The 21,674-nt window shown below is 43.3% G+C and overlaps 1 protein-coding gene across 2 annotated transcripts in view; it reads right to left on the bottom strand.

Annotated features, from left to right (window-relative positions):
* The window catches only part of LOC115136053 (F-BAR and double SH3 domains protein 2-like), a 62,703-nt gene that overhangs the window by 18,875 nt on the left and 22,154 nt on the right, over positions 1-21,674 (bottom strand). For both annotated transcript variants that reach the window (XM_029671421.2, XM_029671422.2), the window contains 7 exons: positions 15,761-15,837; positions 15,399-15,543; positions 8,016-8,149; positions 7,690-7,744; positions 7,402-7,530; positions 7,051-7,173; positions 6,057-6,152 (listed from right to left, as the gene is read on the bottom strand). In XM_029671421.2, coding sequence (XP_029527281.2) covers positions 6,057-6,152; positions 7,051-7,173; positions 7,402-7,530; positions 7,690-7,744; positions 8,016-8,149; positions 15,399-15,543; positions 15,761-15,837 — 759 coding nt within the window. The remainder of the gene's footprint in view (positions 1-6,056; positions 6,153-7,050; positions 7,174-7,401; positions 7,531-7,689; positions 7,745-8,015; positions 8,150-15,398; positions 15,544-15,760; positions 15,838-21,674) is intronic.

Raw genomic sequence — 21,674 nt, 5'->3', positions numbered from 1 at the left:
GCGTTTTGTTGCTAACCTTACTTTGCTACCTGACAACTTTACGGTATTTACTTTTTAATTACCGTTTATATTTTTAGTTTCTCCCTCACTCAACTTGTTCACTCCGTACGCTTTATCTGGACATGGTTCGTCAGGACCTCCAACAGCCGAAGCTAAGTAGTAATATTAACATGATGCCTTCTAATTGCAGTCGCTATACTCATAATATACAGGAGAATGATCGCCTTACGGCGAGGATAGCTGTGCTGCAAGCCCAGCTTCAGACGCAATCGTTAGGCAAGAGTAATTTCAGTGTAAGAAAGGATGAAACTGTGTCTGTGCCACCAGTAAGTACAGATAGTAACGTTAGTATAAATCCCCTCACACAGTCCCCGCAGCCGGACAACTTGCTCATGGCTTCTGGAGGGAAATGCTGTAGGAATGCTCAACCGGTGTCGCTCATTCAGCCGACAGAAACTTTCAACGGTTTTCCCCATTAAGCAGCGAGTCGGAGTCAGAGGCCGAGCCTTCTCTGGTCTCTACTCCTCCCGTTATGGGGTCTGAGACGCCTAAGCCTCCCACCATTACCTCTGACAAATTGAAAATCCTAGTCATTGGCGACTCCATTACCCGCAGTATTAGACTTAAAACGACTCATCCAGCGATCATACACTGTTTATCAGGGGGCAGGGCTACCGACATTAAGGCTAATCTAAAGCTAAAACTGGCGAGTGTAGAGAGTATAGGGATATTGTTATCCACGTCGGCACCAACGATGTTAGGATGAAACAGTCAGAGGTCACCAAGCGCACGCAACATAGCTTCAGCGTGTAAATCTGCTAGAAAGATGTGTTGACATCGAGTATTTGTCTCTGGCCCCCTCCCAGTTAGGGGGAGTGATGAGCTCTACAGCAGAGTCTCACAACTCAATCACTGGTTGAAAACTGTTTCCTGACACTACCAAAAGATAGAATTTGCAGATAAGTGTCACTCTTTCTGGGACTCACCCACAAACAGGACCAAGCCTGGCCTGCTGAGGAGTGACGGACTCCATCCTAGCTGGAGTGGCGCTCTTTTTATTTATTTATTTAACCAGGTAGGCTAGTTGAGATAAGTTCTCATTTGCAACTGTGACCTGGCCAAGATCAAGCATAGCAATTCGACACATACAACAACAGTTACACATCGAATAAACAAAATAGTCAATAATACAGTAGAACAAAAGAAAACAAAAAGTCTATAAACAGTGAGTGCAAATGAGGTAAGATAAGGGAGTTAAGGCAATAAATAGGCCATGGTGGCGAAGTAATTACAATATAGCAATTAAACAATGGAATGGTAGATGTGCAGAAGATGAATGTGCAAGTAGAGATACTGGGGTGCAAAGGAGCAAGATAAATAAATAAATACAGTATGGGGATGAAGTAGTTAGATAGATGGGCTGTTTACAGATGGGCTATGTACAGGTGTAGTGATCTGTGAGCTGCTCTGACAGCTGGTGCTTAAAGCTAGTGAGAGAGATACGAGTCTCCAGCTTCAGAGATTTTTGCGGTTCGTTCCAGTCATTGGCAGCAGAGAACTGGAAGGAAAGACGACCAAAGGAGGAATTGGCTTTGGGGGTGACCAGTGAGATATACCTGCTGGAGCGCGTGCTACGAGTGGGTGCTGCTATGGTGATCAGTAAGCTGAGATAAGATATGGGGCTTTACCTAGCAGAGACTTGTAGATAAAATAAACTTCAGTTAGTGCTAAATACGGCTGCTAGAATCCTGACTAGAACCAAAAAAATGTATCATATTACTCCAGTGCTAGCCTCTCTACACTGGCTTCCTGTCAAAGCAAGGGCTGATTTCAAGGTTTTACTGCTAACCTACAAAGCATTACATGGGCTTGCTCCTACCCATCTCTCTGATTTGGTCCTGCCGTACATACCTATACGTACGCTACGGTCACAAGACGCAGGCCTCCTAATTGTCCCTAGAATTTCTAAGCAAACAGCTGGAGGCAGAAAGGGGCGGCAGGGTAGCCTAGTGGTTAGAGCGTTGGACTAGTAACCGGAAGGTTGCAAGTTCAAACCCCCGAGCTGACAAGGTACAAATCTGTCGTTCTGCCCCTGAACAGGCAGTTAACCCACTGTTCCTAGGCGTCATTGAAAATAAGAATTTGTTCTTAACTGATCTTGCCTAGTAAAATAAAGGTAAAATAAAAAAAATAAAATAGAGCTCCATTTTTATGGAACGGTCTGCCTACCCATGTGAGAGACGCAAACTCAGTCTCAATCTTTAAGTCTTTACTGAAGACTCATCTCTTCAGTGGGTATGAGTGTAGTCTGGCCCAGGAGTGGGAAGGTGAACGGAAAGGCTCTGGAGCAACGAACCACCCTTGCTGTCTCTGCCTGGCCGGTTCCCCTCTTTCCACTGGGATTCTCTGCCTCTAACCCTATTACAGGGGCTGAGTCACTGGCTTACTGGGGCTCTCTCATGCCGTCCCTGGGGGGAGGGGGGGGGGGTGTGTCACCTGAGTGGGTTGATTCACTGATGTGGTCATCCTGTCTGGGTTGGCGCCCCCCCCTTGGGTTGTGCCGTGGCGGAGATCTTTGTGGGCTATACTCAGCCTTGTCTCAGGATGGTAAGTTGATGGTTGAAGATATCCCTCTAGTGGTGTGGGTGCTGTGCTTTGGCAAAGTGGGTGGGGTTATATCCTTCCTGTTTGGCCCTGTCCGGGGGTATCCTCGGATGGGGCCACAGGGTCTCCTGACCCCTCCTGTCTCAGCCTCCAGTATTTATGCTGCAGTAGTTTGTGTCGGGGGGCTAGGGTCAGTTTGTTATATCTGGAGTACTTCTCCTGTCCTATTCGGTGTCCTGTGTGAATCTAAGTGTGCGTTCTCTAATTCTCTCCTTCTCTCTTTCTTTCTCTCTCTCGGAGGACCTGAGCCCTAGGACCATGCCCCAGGACTACCTGACATGATGACTCCTTGCTGTCCCCAGTCCACCTGGCTGTGCTGCTGCTCCAGTTTCAACTGTTCTGCCTTATTATTATTCGACCATGCTGGTCATTTATGAACATTTGAACATCTTGGCCATGTTCTGTTATATTCTCCACCCGGCACAGCCAGAAGAGGACTGGCCACCCCACATAGCCTGGTTCCTATCTAGGTTTCTTCCTAGATTTTGGCCTTTCTAGGGAGTTTTTCCTAGCCACCGTGTTTCTACACCTGCAATGCTTGCTGTTGGGGTTTTAGGCTGGGTTTCTGTAGAGCACTTTGATATATCAGCTGATGTAAGAAGGGCTATATAAATATATTTGATATGTTCTGAACATTGCAAAATAGAAATGGAATGAATAGAGCTGACACAGTTCTTTAGTCTACATGACAGACAATCATATACAGTGGGGCAAAAAAGTATTTAGTCAGCCACCAATTGTGCAAGTTCTCCCACTTAAAAAGATGAGGCCTGTAATTTTCATCATAGGTACACTTCAACTATGACAGACAAAATGAGAAGAAAAAAATCCAGAAAATCACACTGTAGGATTTTTAATTAATTTATTTGCAAATTATGGTGGAAAATAAGTATTTGGTCAATAACAAAAGTTTCTCAATACTTTGTTATATACCCTTTGTTGGCAATGACAGAGGTCAAACGTTTTCTGTAAGTCTTCACAAGGTTTTCACACACTGTTGCTGGTATTTTGGCCCATTCCTCCATGCAGATCTCCTCTAGAGCAGTGATGTTTTGGGGCTGTTGCTGGGCAACACAGACTTTCAACTCCCTCCAAAGATTTCCTATGGTTGAGATCTGGAGACTGGCTAGGCCACTCCAGGACCTTGAAATGCTTCTTTCGAAGCCACTCCTTCGTTGCCCGGGCGGTGTGTTTGGGATCATTGTCATGCTGAAAGCCGCATCCACGTTTCATCTTCAATGCCCTTGCTGATGGAAGGATGTTTTCACTTGAAATCTCACGATACATGGCTCCATTCATTCTTTCCTTTACACGGATCAGTCGTCCTGGTCCCTTTGCAGAAAAACAGCCCCAAAGCATGATGTTTCCACCCCCATGCTTCACAGTAGGTATGGTGTTCTTTGGATGCAACTCAGCATTACTTGTCCTCCAAACACGATGAGTTGAGTTTTGACCAAAAAGTTATATTTTGGTTTCATCTGACCATATGACATTCTCCCAATCTTCTTCTGGATCATCCAAATGCTCTCTAGCAAACTTCAGACGGGCCTGGACATGTACTGGCTTAAGCAGGGGGACACGTCTGGCACTGCAGGATTTGAGTCCCTGGCGGCGTAGTGTGTTACTGATGGTAGGCTTTGTTATTTTGATCCCAGCTCTCTGCAGGTCATTCACTATGTCCCCCCATGTGGTTCTGGGATTTTTACTCACCGTTCTTGTGATCATTTTGACCCCACCTGGTGAGATCTTGCGTGGAGCCCCAGATCGAGGGAGATTATCAGTGGTCTTATATGTCTTCCATTTCCTAATATACAATGTGCTTTTCTGGAATTTCTTTCCTCATTTTGTCTGTCATAGTTGAAGTGTACCTATAATGAAAATTACAGGCCTCTCATCTTTTTAAGTGGGAGAACTTGTACAATTGGTGGCTGTCTAAATACTTTTTTGCCCGACTGTATGTTCTAGTACATTTCTATCAGAACCTGTAACCTGTAAAGCTATTTGCTCAATATCCACCAAATGGAAGAAAACGTCCTGAAATGGGGAGGGACAACCCTATACTTGGCTAATAAGAAGCACTCATTCTTGTTTCCGGATAAAAAATATTTAAAATGTTTTCCATCGCACACTAATGAACAGAGCCCTGGCTGGTTGGGATGATGGACACACAACAGGACCAGGAGGTTTGGTCTCACCTCTACTCAGGAGGTGTATAGGTCAACCCCCATGACTGATGATCCCTGGCATGCTTCATGTGCAGAGCTGACCCTTGACACAAGAATGAACACAGTCCAAATGGCAGATTAACTGAATGTGCACTCAGCTAAAAAATATTTTTTTCCCAACTACAGGTTGAAGATGGAAAAATAGCACCACAGGTGGAGCGCCGAGTTTTCTGCGTTTGTGTATGTGTGTGTGTGTGAGAGAGAGAAACAACGTGGACTACGCAAGGCCCATAAATCAGTGAATGAGAGGAGAGCCACACCTAGTTCATGTTAGAGGCTGGGGCAGCCAGGTGTAGAAGAGTGGAGGAGGGATGAGGAAGGCAGGGGGTTGGAGTGAGCATACTGACGAGGCCCCCTTACAATGCACCCTTTTCACAGATGCCTAGGCCGTCCATGGTCCTGCCTGCCTGCAAAACGCCCCCACTCCCCCCCGGCTCCTCTTTCAGTGCAGTTCTTTTCCGGATCCCTCCGTCGTCTCGCACAGGGAAGGGGAGGTTTGAGGGGGAAACTGCATCACTAAATGTTTTCTTTAGGAACAGGCCACCGCTTGTTTGACTTCCAACGAAAACAACAACGAGGGCCTTGGAGGTTTCTAACAATTTGTCCAGTGTAGCGGAGGGGCGGATGGGATGGGAGGAGGGGTGCGGGTGGAGGAGGGTGTGGACGAGTGCACTGGCGGGCAGACGGACAGACTGGGTCAGCTGAGAACAGGTTCCTAAGGCACACAGGCACACCATATACACAGACGCACTACCCACACACTATAAATACACACAAAGCTGCGTGCAACAAACACTCACCAACACACATGCACAACATGCAATAGACGTCAGTGTCGTTTAATAGCATTGTTTCCTCCCTCACAAATTCACTACTGAGATTGATCTAGTCGCCCTCAGTTTCGCAATGCCTTAGCCAGCTTTATCACCAAAAAGCTAGCAATTCGATGGCGCAGGTGGAGGCAATTCAAGCAGAAAAGTGAGCTTACCTATTCATTTGTGTTACACAGACACAGAAGCCTGTACGGTAGAGCAATTTAGCTCACCTAGCGGTGAGGAATGATCAGTGGTTCTATGAGCGGGAAGCTATAGCATAGCTAGTGTGTAGCGTAGCACTAGCCACCACGTACCATGAGAACAGTAGCGTTAGCATAGCACTACTCCCCACCTTGTCAGTGTCGCTGGGTTGGAAGAGGATGGCTGGGGCGCTGTGGAACACTGGGTTGTGCTGTACAAACTGCTGCTGTTGGAAGTCCTGCGTCACCTGGAGAGAACACAGACACGTACACACTTGTTTAGGTAACCTGATAAGGCCACAATAGAGGCATCTAATAATCTGACAGAGGCATGAAGGGATTTGAATAGATAAAATATCATTATCATGACAGAAGAGGATTTACTCAATCCTTTGAGTGTTTATTATGTCATTGAAGGGCAACCACACTGATCTTACTTAAGTCATGGAAGGACCACTGACGGTCAGAGCAGAGCACAGTATAACCCAAAGTCATGGGGGAGCATTCATGGTCACCTCAAGGTTCACAGGAAGATGACCTGAGAGAGGTTCCAAACTATGCACACACACACAGGCTGCTGTGTGGTGTCACAGTGAAAAATAACCATATGGGTCAACGGGTCGAAATATGACCACTGTTAAACAGAGCACCCAGAGGTCGCTGTTTCGCCACAAATATACGGTCACGCTGGGCTGACAGGAAATGAACTGCAAACCAAGGTCAGGTTCCAGAAACGCAAGAAGACCAAGAGATCAGGACTAAGAGAGGCCAATGGCTGAGGGGTAACTGAATAGCTAGTAAGACAATAGAGTATTGAGATAGGTAAATGGTAATCTCTAAATCTTTGATGGAAAAATGAGGACCTAAACCATGGTATCAATGTGAATATGACCGACTAGGTTTCAAACTCGGGTCTTCTACACCCCACAAGACTGTTAGCCATCTGAGCTAAAGCCTAGGCATAAGCTCTGGGGAATGTGAGTTTTCAGGTCTTAAGCAAGGCCACTGACTGAACCAGCGCTGTTACTCCAATTTCTGCTCATTTTCCTCATTAGGACATTAGGAGTCTGCAAGATGGCACAAACAGATCTGATAGCAGGCTAGTTCAATTAAAGCTAAATTGTGGGCTAGTTTCCATGCACTCACCCCGTTGGAGCTCTCCAGGACGACATTGAAGGTGTTGTATACAGCCTGGTAGGCCTCCAACTCAGTCTGGCTCAGAGAGACCAGGTAGTCCTTCACCTGCTCATAGATGCCCCCATCCAGAACCTGAGGAGCACAGGGCAACAAGGTAATACGTTAGGAACGTAACTTGTAATTGACCAGTAATGCAGCAATAAGCCAGCATCTCTCACTCGCACATTAGTGGTGGTGTTCCAAGTTGTCTGTTTCTGCAGTCATGCAAACTATGACAAAGCAATCGTCTGAGATATGCAGCATGACTGCAAACAAAAAGATGACCTGGAATGCCCGTACATGTGTGTGCTGACGCCTCACCTTGATGCAGTCAATCAGGTCCGTGCCGTAGTAACGCTGCTGGTGAGCATTAGCCGCTGCTAGCGTGAGCAGATAGTCGTTCCTGGCGTGGTTGGCTTTGGAGTTACACTCACTCCTTTTGGCTTTTAGCTGGTGAAAAAAAAATAAAACACTCATGGGGTCATTCCAGGTAATCTTTAGTTTGATAGGTTGATGCTACAACAGAATTTATTTTGGGCCCCTATGCAGCTGAGTTTGTGGGCATGGCCAATTGGCCATACACACAATGTATTAATGTAATGCTCTCACCTTTACACTGGCCCGCTGCAGACTGGACCTGGACTGGAACAGACTCAGTTTGGACCTGGACAGAACAGAAGGAGAGAAGGATCATGTATGTGAACCGATTCACACAAGACCAGTGGTTCCAACCATAAGTCTTACATTTTCACTCCTGTACATCGGAGTATTGGATAGGTAGCATTACGGTAATAGCTCCCCCTTTCCCTCCGATAGGCTTGGTGGAATTGTACCCAGATTTCTTACCCATCTGATGCTCTCAGATCTCTATAAGGCTGTAGGGGGGGATTTGGGATTGGACAGACATTGTGTATGTCTGCATGTACTGTACATACTTGGCATCCTGCTCAGCCTTGTCTCTGACAGCCTGGGCCATGGTCTCAGTCTCCTGGTACTTCTTCCTGGTCTTGGCCAGCTCCTTCACAGAGTCCTGCAGCTCTGCCTGCACCAGCGTCAGCTGGTCAATACACTAAACAAACAACAACCAGAGGTTATCAGTATGTGTATATACACTAAACAAACAGTTATCAATATATGGTACAGAACATCTCATGTGGTGAAATTGACTATATATACACACACACTAAAGTATGTGGGGTGGCAGGTAGCCTAGTGGTTAGAGCGTTGGACTTGTAACCGAAAGGTTGCAAGATCAAATCCCCGAGCTGTTCTGCCCCTGAACAAGGCAGTTAACCCACTGTTCCTAGGCCGTCATTGAAAATAAGACTTTGTTCTTAACTGACTTGCCCAGTTAAATAAAGGTTAAAAAAACAAATATATATATATTTTTTAAAGTGGACACCCCTTCCAATTAGTGGATTCGTCTATTTCAGCCACACCCATTGCTGACAGGTGTATAAAATCCAGCACACAGCCAAGACAAACATTGGCAGTAGAATGGCCTTACTGAAGAACTCAGTGAATTTCAACGTGGCACCATCATAGGATGCCACATTATTAAAATAAACTATATATATTTTCCTTTATTATTTTTTCCCTGTAAGTGCTGTTACTGTGAAGTGGAAACGTATAAGAACAACAACGGCTCAGTCGCAAAGTGGTAGGCACACTAGCTCACAGAACGAGACCACTAAGGGCTGAAGCGCGTAAAAATCTTCCGTCCTCGGTTGCAACACTCACTACCGAGTTCCAAACTGCCTCTGGAAGCAACGTCAGCACAATAATTCTTCATTGTGAGCTTCATGAAATGGGTTTCCTTGGCCGAGAAGCCACACACAAGCCCTAAGATCACCATGCGCAATGCCAAGCGTCAGCAGGAGTGGTGTAAAGCGCACAGCCATTGGACTCCGTGGAAATGCGTTCTCTGTAGTGATGAATCCCGGCTTCACCATCTGGCAGTTTGATGGACGAATCTGGGTTTGGCGGATGCCAGGAGAAAGCTACCTGCCCGAATGCATAGTGCCAACTGTAAAGTTTGGTGGAGGAGGAATAAAAGTCTGGGGCTGTTTTTCATGGCTCGGGCTAGGCCCCTTAGTTCCAGTGAAGGGAAATCTTAACACTACATTCTAGACGATTCTGTGCTTCCAACTCTGAGGAAACAGTTTGGGGAATCCCCCTGTGCACAAACCAAGTCCATAGAGAAATTGTTTGTCAAGACTGGTGAGGAAAAACTTGACTGGCCTGCACAGAGCCCTGACCTCAACCCCATCGAACACCTTTGGGATGAATTGGAACGCTGACTGTGAGCCAGGCCTAATTGCCTAACATCAGTGCTCAACCTCACTAATGTTCGTGGCTTAATGGAAGCAAATCCCTGCAGCAATGTTCCAACATCTAGTGGAAAACCTTTCCAGAAGTGAGGAGGCTGTTATAGCAGCAAAGGGGGGGGGGACCAGCTCCATATTAATGCCCATGATTTTGGATTGAGATGTTCAATGAGCATGTGTCCACATACTTTTGGTCATGTAGAGTATATATGTGAGCTGATCAATACACTGGACAAACAAGTGGTGACGTACAGTTATTAATTGTGAGATATACTTGGTAGGGATGTAATGATTCATGGAAGGTATGCAGCATCTTCATTATTCAAACGCTAAAATATCTTGAGCAATATTAGGCCTTATTATTTGAGTGACAACCTCTGTAATTTGCTAGGTTATTGTTATCTATGCGTTGTTGAAAATGATGCTTTACCAGAATAAAAGTAAGCCCCCCCACACACACGGGAGGAACACCGTAACGGGATACCAGGAACACTTAACATATATATATATATATATTATTTTGAATGACTAGACCCTAGATATTACAACGTTTTCCCCAATGTCGCACTGCTGCAATTCCACAAAATACACCACATGAGCAGCAGCAGATTGGATAATGTGCAAAAAAAAAAAAACTTGTCGCGTGGATGCCTTTAGGATACCGTATTTACTTCACAAAGACACCATAAATTCAAAGCACACGCATAATTGACACTGCCTGACTGACGAGATACGAATGCAGTTTAAGAGTTCTCATCAGAACTGAAAATGTGATCCCGGTCCGACCCAAGTCCGGTGAGCTGAAGCCCGAGCCCAGGTCTGACATCACAGAAATGAGCCAGCAGTAAAACAGTAGACTATATTGAACTGGTTGAGAACAATGTGGCGGAAGCGAAGTGAGGAGATGGCCATTGGGCCTAGAAAAAGCGCAGAGAGGAAAACGCACTTTAGATATGATCAATTGAATGATGAAAAAAGTCATATCCAACAGTTCTAATAATTCAAAGTGATAGACGTGTGTGTGTGTGTGGTCACCAAGATGATTTTTCAGCATTATTTTGATGGGGACAGCGCCGTGGTGCTACTTTGATACAAGAGTGGGGCACTCGTCTTGATTAATCAATTCATGTCAGATTGTTTTCACTGAATCTCTGTTTAATATTTGGTAATTAGGCTAGTGAAATGTTAGCTAAATTAAGGTGCGTACTAATTATCATCTTTATTCTAGTTTGCTGATATATTATCTGATTAGGAAACATTTATAGCATGTTATGCAAGTTGATTTTGCTCTTCAGCCTGGCCTACTCCCGACAAAAAGCCTGTGACTTGTCTGATAATCAACGTGATTTTGTTTCACGAAATCTTTCTGTATATTTGGTTAATTGATCTCTGGCTTCGTTTGCTCATCTATCACTGATCAGAAACATTTACCATGCAGTAGCCTTAATCAAGTGTATTATTTCTCTATGGACTCACATATATAGAACCAATAGGCTATTTTCCACTGAAACCCAAAATCCTGACTCGCATGAAAATCACCAACTTTATTCTGTAATCCATAGGTTGCATTATCAAAGCACGTCTCGCCTATCGATGCCTGTCAAAATACAGCTCTAACATTTCCCCCGCTTCTCTGTGCCGTCTCATATCGCTGCTCATATGACAGCTTCGGTAGAGAATGTGATCAAGAAACAGTCTGACAGTAATATATATATATATATATATATATATATATATAAAAATGTAATAATAAATCATGTAATAAATATGTATATATTTTTTTTTACAGAGCTGGTCCCCGTTAAGATACCTTGATATTTAATTTAAACAATTTCCTGTCTTCATCTCCCCATTATTCATTAGCTGATCTGCTATCTGTAAAATCAATTCGATTTCGCCAAATTGGAGAAATTCTGTCATTCGTTGGAGGTTAGCTAGCAAGCTTAGCAACTTTGGTCATTTGACTTCTATTTGATTACAGTTAAAGTTGGTATGATTACACAATGCTATATTTCAGGGTTACACTCTCTGCCTCAGCGCATTCTGTGGAAAGATAGTCTAGGCCTACTGCTGAAACGCGCTGAATGAATTAAGCAACATGATAAAGCTCAGAATTTAAGAACTGCCCGTTTCACAATTCACAACGTCATTGGCCATCAAAGTTACTCTATCATTACTAAATATCAGTTTCACTTGCTGCAAAGTCTTTACATAGTGGAGCAGCCAAGCTGGCAATGTGGAACACCCCTCCTATTTTGGGAGAACCCTGGCATTGTGACCTTATCTTGGTTTTAAACACTTTAAAATGGGCACTTTAAAATGTATGTATTTATGCAACAAATGTTAATGCATCAAATCAATTCGTTCTCTAATCAAACCAAATTGCACTGAATCGTTACAAACTAAAATGTATCGTTCCTGTATCATATCAAAGCCCATGTATTGAATCGTCTAGCTGATAGGGAAGCAGGGGCGTATTCAGTAAGGCGAAAATGTCTCTGAATGGAGTAAAATGGGGGAGGATACTACCTGAAACTGTCCAATGAGAACACGCTATAGGGCGCTATGCAAATTGAATTGGGTCTATGGTTTCTGGAATAATGGTGTTGATGTGAGCCATGACCATCCTTTCAAAGCACTTCATGGCTACAGACATGAGTGCTACGGGTCGGTAGTCAGTTAGGCAGGTTAACTTAGTGTTTTGGGCACAGGGACTATGGTGGTCTGCTTGTAACATGCTGGTATTACAGATTCGGACAGAGGTTGAAAATGTCAGTGAAGACACTTGCCAGTTGATCAGCGTACACGTACTGGTAATCCATCTGGCCCTACGGCCTTGTGAATGTTGACCTATTTAAAGGTCTTACTCACATCGGCTGCAGAGAGCGTGATCACACAATCACCCGGAACAGCTGATGCTCTCGTGCATGTTCAGTGTTACTTGTCTCAAAGCGAGCATAGATGTTATTTAGCTCATCTGGTAGGCTCGTGTCACTGGGCAGCTCTCGGCAGTGCTTCACTTTGTAGGCTGTAATAGACTACAAATACAGTTGTGACAAGCTTGTAACGTCATACCCAAGAGGACTAGAGGCTGCAATCGCTGCCAAAGGTGCTTCAACAAATTACTGAGTAAAGGATCTGAATACTTTTGTAAATGTGATATTTCCATTTTTTATTATGGGGTATTGTGGGTAAATTGATGAGGGATTTTTTTTAAATAAGGCTGTAACACAACAAAATGTAGAAAAAGTCAAGGGGTCTGAACATTTTCCAAATACACTTTAACCCAGCCAATCAGGAACATTAACGGTCTTCTTGGTAAGCAACTTGTGTAGATTTGGCCTTGTGTATTAGCTTATTGTCCTGCTGTTAGGTGAAATAATCTACCAGTGTCTGGTGGAAAGAAGTCGAAAGCAAGGTTTCCTCCAGGATTTTGCATGTCCTTAGCTCCATTGAGTTTATTTTTTATCCTGAAAAACTCCCCCTTCCATAACATGATGCAGCCACCACTACGCTTGAAAATATGGAGCGTGGTGCTCAGTAGTGTGTTGTATTGTATTTGCCCCAACATAACTTTTTGTCCTAAATACAAAGTGTTAATTGCGTTGCCACATTTCTTGCAGTATTACTTTAGTGCTGTGTTGGAAACAGGATGCATATATTTCTGTAGACTTACTTATTTTCACTCTCAATTTGGTTAGTATTGTGGAGTAACTACAATGTTGATCCATCTTCAGTTCTCTCCTATCACAGCCATCTTTTAAAAAAAAAATTATTTCACCTTTATTTAACCAGGTAAGCAAGTTGAGAACAAGTTCTCATTTACAATTGTGACCTGGCCAAGATAAAGCAAAGCAGTTCGACACATACAACGACACAGAGTTACACATGGGAGTAAAACAAACATACAGTCAATAATACAGTAAAAAAAACAAGTCTATATACAATGTGAGCAAATTAGGTGAGAAGGGAGGTAAAGGCAAAAAAGGCCATGGTGGCAAAGTAAATACAATATAGCAAGTAAAACACTGGAATGGTAGTTTTGCAATGGAAGAATGTGCAAAGTAGAAATAAAAATAATGGGGTGCAAAGGAGCAAAATAAATAAATAAATTAAATACAGTTGGGAAAGAGGTAGTTGTTTGGGCTAAATTATAGGTGGGCTATGTACAGGTGCAGTAATCTGTAAGATGCTCTGACAGTTGGTGCTTAAAGCTAGTGAGGGAGATAAGTGTTTCCAATTTAAGAGATTTTTGTAGTTCGTTCCAGTCATTGGCAGCAGAGAACTGGAAGGAGAGGCGGCCAAAGAAAGAATTGGTTTTGGGGGTGACTAGAGAGATATACCTGCTGGAGCGTGTGCTACAGGTGGGAGATGCTATGGTGACCAGCGAGCTGAGATAAGGGGGACTTTACCTAGCAGGGTCTTGTAGATGACATGGAGCCAGTGGGTTTGGCGACAGTATGAAGCGAGGGCCAGCCAACGAGAGCGTACAGGTCGCAAAGGTGGGTAGTATATGGGGCTTTGGTGACAAAACAGATTGCACTGTGATAGACTGCATTCAATTTGTTGAGTAGGGTATTGGAGGCTATTTTGTAAATGACATCGCCAAAGTCGAGGATTGGTAGGATGGTCAATTTTACAAGGGTATGTTTGGCAGCATGAGTGAAGGATGCTTTGTTGCGAAATAGGAAGCCAATTCTAGATTTAACTTTGGATTGAGATGTTTGATATGGGTCTGGAAGGAGAGTTTACAGTCTAACCAGACACCTAAGTATTTGTAGTCCACGCATTCTAAGTCAGAGCCGTCCAGAGTAGTGATGTTGGACAGGCGGGTAGGTGCAGGTAGCGATCGGTTGAAGAGCATGCATTTAGTTTTACTTGTATTTAAGAGCAATTGGAGGCCACGGAAGGAGAGTTGTATGGCATTGAAGCTTGCCTGGAGGGTTGTTAACACAGTGTCCAAAGAAGGGCCGGAAGTATACAGAATGGTGTCGTCTGCGTAGAGGTGGATCAGAGACTCACCAGCAGCAAGAGCGACCTCATTGATGTATACAGAGAAGAGAGTCGGTCCAAGAATTGAACCCTGTGGCACCCCCATAGAGACTGCCAGAGGTCCGGACAGCAGACCCTCCGATTTGACACACTGAACTCTATCAGAGAAGTAGTTGGTGAACCAGGCGAGGCAATCATTTGAGAAACCAAGGCTGTCGAGTCTGCCGATGAGGATGTGGTGGTTGACAGAGTCGAAAGCCTAACTGTTATGAAATGGTTTCGTTCCTCTCTGGCAACTGCGTTACCTTTGTAGTTACTGGGTGTATTGATACACCATCCAAAGTGTGATTAATAACTTCACAATGCTCAAAGGGATATATAAACATGTATATTTTTTTACCCATCTACCAATAGCTGCCCTTCTTGGCGAAGCATTGGAAAACCTGGTCGCTGATCTTTGTGGTTGAATCTGTGTTTGAAATTCACTTCGACTTCTCGACTTACAGATAAATTGTTTGTGTGTGGTATAGAGATGAGGTAGTCATTCAAAAATAATGTTAAACATTATTATTGCACACAGTGAGTCCATGCAACTTATTATGTGAATTGTTAAGCACATTTCTACTCCTGCATTTATTTAGGCTTGCCATAACAAAGGGGTTGAATACTTATTGACTCAAGATATTTCAGCTTTTAATTTTTAATTTAAAAAAAACTCTAAATTGAATAAATGTTTAATTCAGGCTGTAACATAACAAAATGTGGCAAAAGTCCAGGGGTGTGAATACTTTCTGAAGGCACTGTAAATACACTGGTTGGTATCAAGAACAGCGTACTTCCCCTTAAGGCAGAAAAAAACACATCCTGAATTGTTTCAGTGGTTTCAACTCACCAGCTGTATAAATGGAGACATACATCCAATGTAAGACATGAGAGAGCAGGAGAGAGTCTGCAAACTATGCAAAGCTAAGCCATGTTGTGGTGGTTTGGCCTCCATACCTTCCTGAGCTGATGCTCCTTCTGCAGCCTGGCAGTCTTGGCTGGGTCCGACACCTGGTTCCTGTAGTTCTCACAGGCCGTGATCCTGGACTGGGTCACATGCACCGTGCCCTCCAAGTAGGCCTTCCAAACCATATACATGTTCCTATGACGACATGCACACACACAAACATTATACTTATGGAGACAAATACATTTTATATGTTCTACTGTGTTGTTAATATGGTTACAATTGGGCATAATTGTATACACACTGGTAAGCATTATTATGGAAAAATAACACTAACATCTGTCCATTTCACTTGAGGGAGAGTGTGAGACAATACGATTTCTGACGATGCCACGGTGACGAGAAGTCTTACCTGTGGTCTGTGGGCTCCTCTGGTAGGCTGGCTGGCCATTCCCTTTTCAGGTACTGATTGGACAGCTTCTGTAGAGCCTACGGGGGAGGAAGAAGAGAGACCTTTAACCCTTGAAATCCTGACCCACTTTCTACCTTCCGATACTGCTGCTTCCAAGGATTTCCATGATTACCTTGGCCTGGGTCGTGTTCAATAGGCACGAAACAGATGGGGTATTGTGTGTTGATTGATGAGGAAAACATGATTTAAGAAATTTTAGAATAAGGCTGTAACGTAACAAAATGTGTAAAAGGGTCAAGTGGTCTGAATACTTTCCGAAGGCACCGTATATCTAGGAATGTTTGATAAACTGGTGGTGCTGAATCCAGACCTTAACCCCTTTCTCTCCATTATTCTCCCAATTCTGAGATATTTGGATGAATCTATACAGGGACCCAGGAAGAACTCTTGGAATTCCATGCCTAATCTAAACTAGGCAAGTCAGTTAACACATTCTTATTTTCAATGACGGCCTAGGAACGGTGGGTTAACTGCCTTGTACAGTCGGGGGACCCAATCTTGCAACCTTACAGTTAACTAGTCCAATGCTATAACCACCTGCCCTCTCGTTGCACTCCACAAGGAGCCTGCTTGTTACGCGAATGCAGTCGAAGCCAAGGTAAGTTGCTAGCTAGCATTAAACTTATCTTATAAAAAAACAGTCAATCAATCATAATCACTAGTTATAACTACACATGGTTGATGATATCACTAGTTTATCTAGCGTGTCCTGCGTTGCATATAAATCGATGCAATGCTGGAGGATGATTTAACAAAAGCGCATTTGCGAAAAAAGCACAATCGTTGGACAACTGTACCTAACCATAAACACCAATGCATTTCTTAAAATCAATACACAAGTATATATTTTCAAAACCTGCATAATTAGCTAAAAGAAATCCAGGTTAGCAGGCAATATTAACCAGGTGAAATCGTGTCACTTCTCTTGCGTTCATTGCACGCTGAGACAGGGTATATGCAACAGTTTGGGCAGCCTGGCTCATTGCGAACTAATTTGCAAGAATTGTATATAATTATGACATAACATTGAAGGTTGTGCAATGTAACAAGAATATTTAGACTTAGGGATGCCACCCGTTAGATAAAATACGGAACGTTTCCGTATTTCACTGAAATAAACGTTTTGTTTTCGAGATGATTGTTTCAGGATTCGACCATATTAATGACCAAAGACTCGTATTTCTGTGTGTTATGTTATAATTAAGTCTATGATTTGATATTTGATAGAGCAGTCTGAATGAGCTGTGGTAGGCACCAGCAGGCTCGTAAGCATTCATTCAAACAGCACTTTCATGTGTTTTGCCAGCAGCTCTTCGCAAAAACAGCGCTGTTTATGACTTCAAGCCTATCAGCCTAATGGCTGGTGTAACCGATGTGAAATGTCTAGCTAGTTAGCGGGGTGCGCGCTAAAAGCGTTTCAAATGTCACTCTGAGACTTGGAGTAAATATTCCCCTTGCTCTGCAAGGGCCGCGGCTTTTGTGGAGCGATGGGTAACGATGCTTCGAAGGTGGCTGTTGTCGATGTGTTCCTGGTTCGAGCCCAGGTAGGGGCGAGGAGAGGGACGGAAGCTATGCTGTTACACTGGCAATACTAAAGTGCCTATAAGAACATCCAATAGTCAAAGGTACAGTGGGGAGAACAAGTATTTGATAACCTGCAAAATCGGCAGTGTTTCCTACTTCCAAAGCATATAGAGGTCTTCAATATTTATCATAGGTACACTTCAACTGTGAGACGGAATATTTTTTTTTAAATCCAGAAAATCACATTGTATTGATTTTTAAGTAATTAATTTGCATTTTATTGCATGACATAAGTATTTGATACATCAGAAAAGTAGAACTTAATATTTGGTACAGAAACCTTTGTTTGCAATTACAGAGATCATATGTTTCCTGTAGTTATTGACCAGATTTGCACACACTGCAGCAGGGATTTTGGCCCAATCCTCCATACAGACCTTCTCCAGATCCTTCAGGTTCCGGGGCTGTTGCTGGACAATACGACTTTCAGCTCCCTCCAAAGATTTTCTATTGGGTTCAGGTCTGGAGACTGGCTAGGCCACTCCAGGACCTTGAGATGCTTCTTACGGAGCCACTCCTTAGTTGCCCTGGCTGTGTATTTCGGGTCGTTGTCATGCTGGAAGACCCAGCCATGACCCATCTTCAATTCTCTTACTGAGGGAAGGAGGTTGTTGGCCAAGATCTCGCGATACATGTATCGCCCCATCCATCCTCCCCTCAATACGGTGCAGTCGTCCTGTCCCCTTTGCAGAAAAGCATCCCCAAAGAATGATGTTTCCACCTCCATGCTTCACGGTTGGGATGGTGTTCTTGGGGTTGTACTCATCCTTCTTCTTCCAATCACGGCGAGTGGAGTTCAGACCAAAAAGCAATATTTTTGTCTCAGACCACATGACCTTCTCCCATTCCTCCTCTGGACCATCCAGCTGGTCACTGGCAAACTTCAGATGGGCCTGGACATGTGCTGGCTTGAGCAGGGGGTCCTTGCGTGCGCTGCAGGATTTTAATCCATGATGGCATTGTGTGTTACTAATGGTTTTCTTTGGGACTGTGGTCCCAGCTCTCTTCAGGTCATTGACAAGGTCCTGCCGTGTAGTTCTGGGCTGATCCCTCACCTTCCTCATGATCATTGATGCCCCACGAGGTGAGATCTTGCATGGAGCCTCAGACCGAGGGTGATTGACCGTCATCTTGAACTTCTTCCCTTTTCTAATAATTGTGCCAACAGTTGTTGCCTTCTCACCAAGCTGCTTCCCTATTGTCCTGTAGCCCATCCCAGCCTTGTGCAGGTCTACAATTTTATCCCTGATGTCCTTCGACAGATCTCTGGTCTTGGCCATTGTGGAGAGGTTGGAGTCTATTTGAATGAGTGTGTGGACAGGTGTCTTTTATACGGGTAATGAGTTGATACAGGTGCAGTTAATACAGGTAATGAGTGGAGAACAGGAGGGCTTCTTAAAGAAAAACAAACAGGTCTGTGAGAGCCATAATTCTAACTGGTTGGTCAAATACGTATGTCTTGCAATAAAATGCAAATGAATTACTTAAAAATCATACAATGTGATTTTCTGGATTTTTGTTTTAGATTCCATCTCTCACAGTTAAAGTGTACCTATGATAAAAATTACAGACCTCTACATGCTTTGTAAGTAGGAAAACCTGCAAAATCGGCAGTGTATCAAATACTTGTTCTCCCCACTGTATATGAAATACAAATGGTAGAGAGAGAAATAGTCCTATAAATACTACATTAACTACAACCTAAAACCTCTTACCCTGGAATGTTGAAGTCTCGTGTTAAAAGGAACCAACAACTTTCATATGTTCTCATGTTCTGAGCAAGGAACTGAAACGTTAGCTTTTTTTACATGGCACATTTTGCACTTTTACTTCTCCAACACATTGTTTTTTCATTATTTAAAACAAATTGAACATGTTTCATTATTTATTTGAGGTTAAATAGATTTTTATTGATGTATTCTATTAAAATAAGTGTTCATTCAGTATTGTTGTATTTGTCATTATAACAAATACGTTTAAAAAATGTAAAATAAATCGGCCGATTAATCGGTATCTGCTTTTTTTGGCCCTCAAATAAATCGGTAGACCTCTATTGGAAAGCATTCAAAACAAAAGTTTATGAAAATTCTGAACGTTCCCTGATGCTTCACCCAATATTCACCATTGGGGAAGGCATTCAAGGACATTAATCACGAAGCATTGGTACATTATTGATACTGACCCACAATTGAAACCCATCTTTAAATATCCCCCACGTATGGTCTTTAAAAGACCCCCAAATGTGAGAGCCATTGTGGTGAAATCTGATTATCCACCAGAGAAAAAGGAAACTTTCTTGGACAAGGTTCCAAAGGCTAATTACAAATGTGGCCAATGGGCTCAATGCAGCTTCACATAAAAATGTAACCAATTTACCCACCCCCACACAGGACAAAGATTTAACATCAAAGGCCTGATTGCCTGCATGTCCACCAATGTTATTTACATGTTGAAATGTCCTTGTGGTCTGTCTTACATAGGGAAAGCCAGTAGAAGCCTTAAGACCCGGAACAGAGAGCACCGCTGCAATATACGGACAGGAGACAAAAAAAAAATGGGGGACATTGAGAGGAAACTTCTTCAAAGGTAATCTTTCTGGATCCACAGGCTCAACAGTGTCTCCTCTTGGTCTTAACGAGGAGTTCGACTTGAAACTGTTTTTATAGTATAAAAATTGTCCAAATTATTGTTTTTATCCTAATTGAATATAATCTACACACACACACACACTCATATGTTTGGACACAAAATTTTGACTGGTACTGTGCATACACATACAGTGGGGCAAGAAAGTATTTAGTCAGCCACCAATTGTGGAAATTCTCCCACTTAAAAAGGTGAGAGAGGCCTGTAATTTTCATCATAGGTACACGTAGACAAAATAAGAAAAAAAAAATCCAGAAAATCACATTGTAGGATTTCTTATGAATTTATTTGCAAATTATGGTGGAAAATAAGTATTTGGTCAATAAAAAAAGTTTCTCAATACTTTGTTGGCAATGACAGAGGTCAAACGTTTTCTGCAAGTCTTCACAATGTTTTCACACACTGTTGCTGGTATTTTGGCCCATTCCTCCATGCAGATCTCCTCTAGACCGGTGATGTTTTGGGGCTGTTGCTGGGCAACACGGACTTTCAACTCCCTCCAAAGATTTTCTATGAGGTTGAGATCTGGAGACTGGCTAGGCCACTCCAGGACCTTGAAATGCTTCTTGCGAAGCCACTCCTTCGTTGCCCGGGCGGTGTGTTTGGGATCATTGTCATGCTGAAAGACCCAGCCACGTTTCATCTTCAATGCCCTTGCTGACGGAAAGAGGTTTTCACTCAAAATCTCACGATACATGGCCCCATTCATTCTTTCCTTTACACGGATCAGTCATCCTGGTCCCTTTGCAGAAAAACAGCCCCAAAGCATGATGTTTCCACCCCCATGCTTCACAGTAGGTATGGTGTTCTTTGGATGTAACTCAGCATTCTTTGTCCTCCAAACACAACGAGTTGAGTTTAACAAAAAGTTCTATTTTGGTTTCATCTGACCATATGACATTCTCCCAATCTTCTTCTGGATCATCCAAATGCTCTCGAGCAAACTTCAGACGGGCCTGGACATGTACTGGCTTAAGCAGGGGGACACATCTGGCACTGCAGGATTTGAGTCCTTGGCAGCGTAGTGTGTTATTGATGGTAGGCTTTGTTACTTTGGTCCCAGCTCTCTGCAGGTCATTCACTAGGTCCCCCCGTGTGGTTCTGGGATTTTTGCTCACTGTTCTTGTGATCATTTTGACCCCACGGGGTGAGATCTTGCGTGGAGCCCCAGATCAAGGGAGATTATCAGTGGTCTTGTATGTCTTCCATTTCCTAATAATTGCTCCCACAGTTGATTTCTTCAAACCAAGCTGCTTACCTATTGCAGATTCAGTCTTCTCAGCCTGGTGCAGGTCTACAATTTTGCTTCTGGTGTCCTTTGACATCTCTTTGGTCTTGGCCATAGTGGAGTTTGGAGTGTGACTGTTTGAGGTTATGGACAGGTGTCTTTTATACTGATAACAAGTTCAAACAGGTGCCATTAATACAGGTAACGAGTGGAGGACAGAGGAGCCTCTTAAAGAAGAAGTTACAGGTCTGTGAGAGCCAGAAATCTTGCTTGTTTATAGGTGACCAAATACTTATTTTCCACCATAATTTGCAAATACATTTATTAAAAATACAATGTGATTTTCTGGATTTCTTTCCTCATTTTGTCTGTCATAGTTGAAGTGTACCTATGATG

This window comes from Oncorhynchus nerka, linkage group LG10 (assembly GCF_034236695.1).
Source record: "Oncorhynchus nerka isolate Pitt River linkage group LG10, Oner_Uvic_2.0, whole genome shotgun sequence".
Classification (NCBI taxonomy): Eukaryota; Metazoa; Chordata; class Actinopteri; order Salmoniformes; family Salmonidae; genus Oncorhynchus; species Oncorhynchus nerka.
The sequence above is the reverse complement of the archived record's forward strand: the minus strand, read 5'-3'. Positions and strand labels throughout refer to the sequence as shown.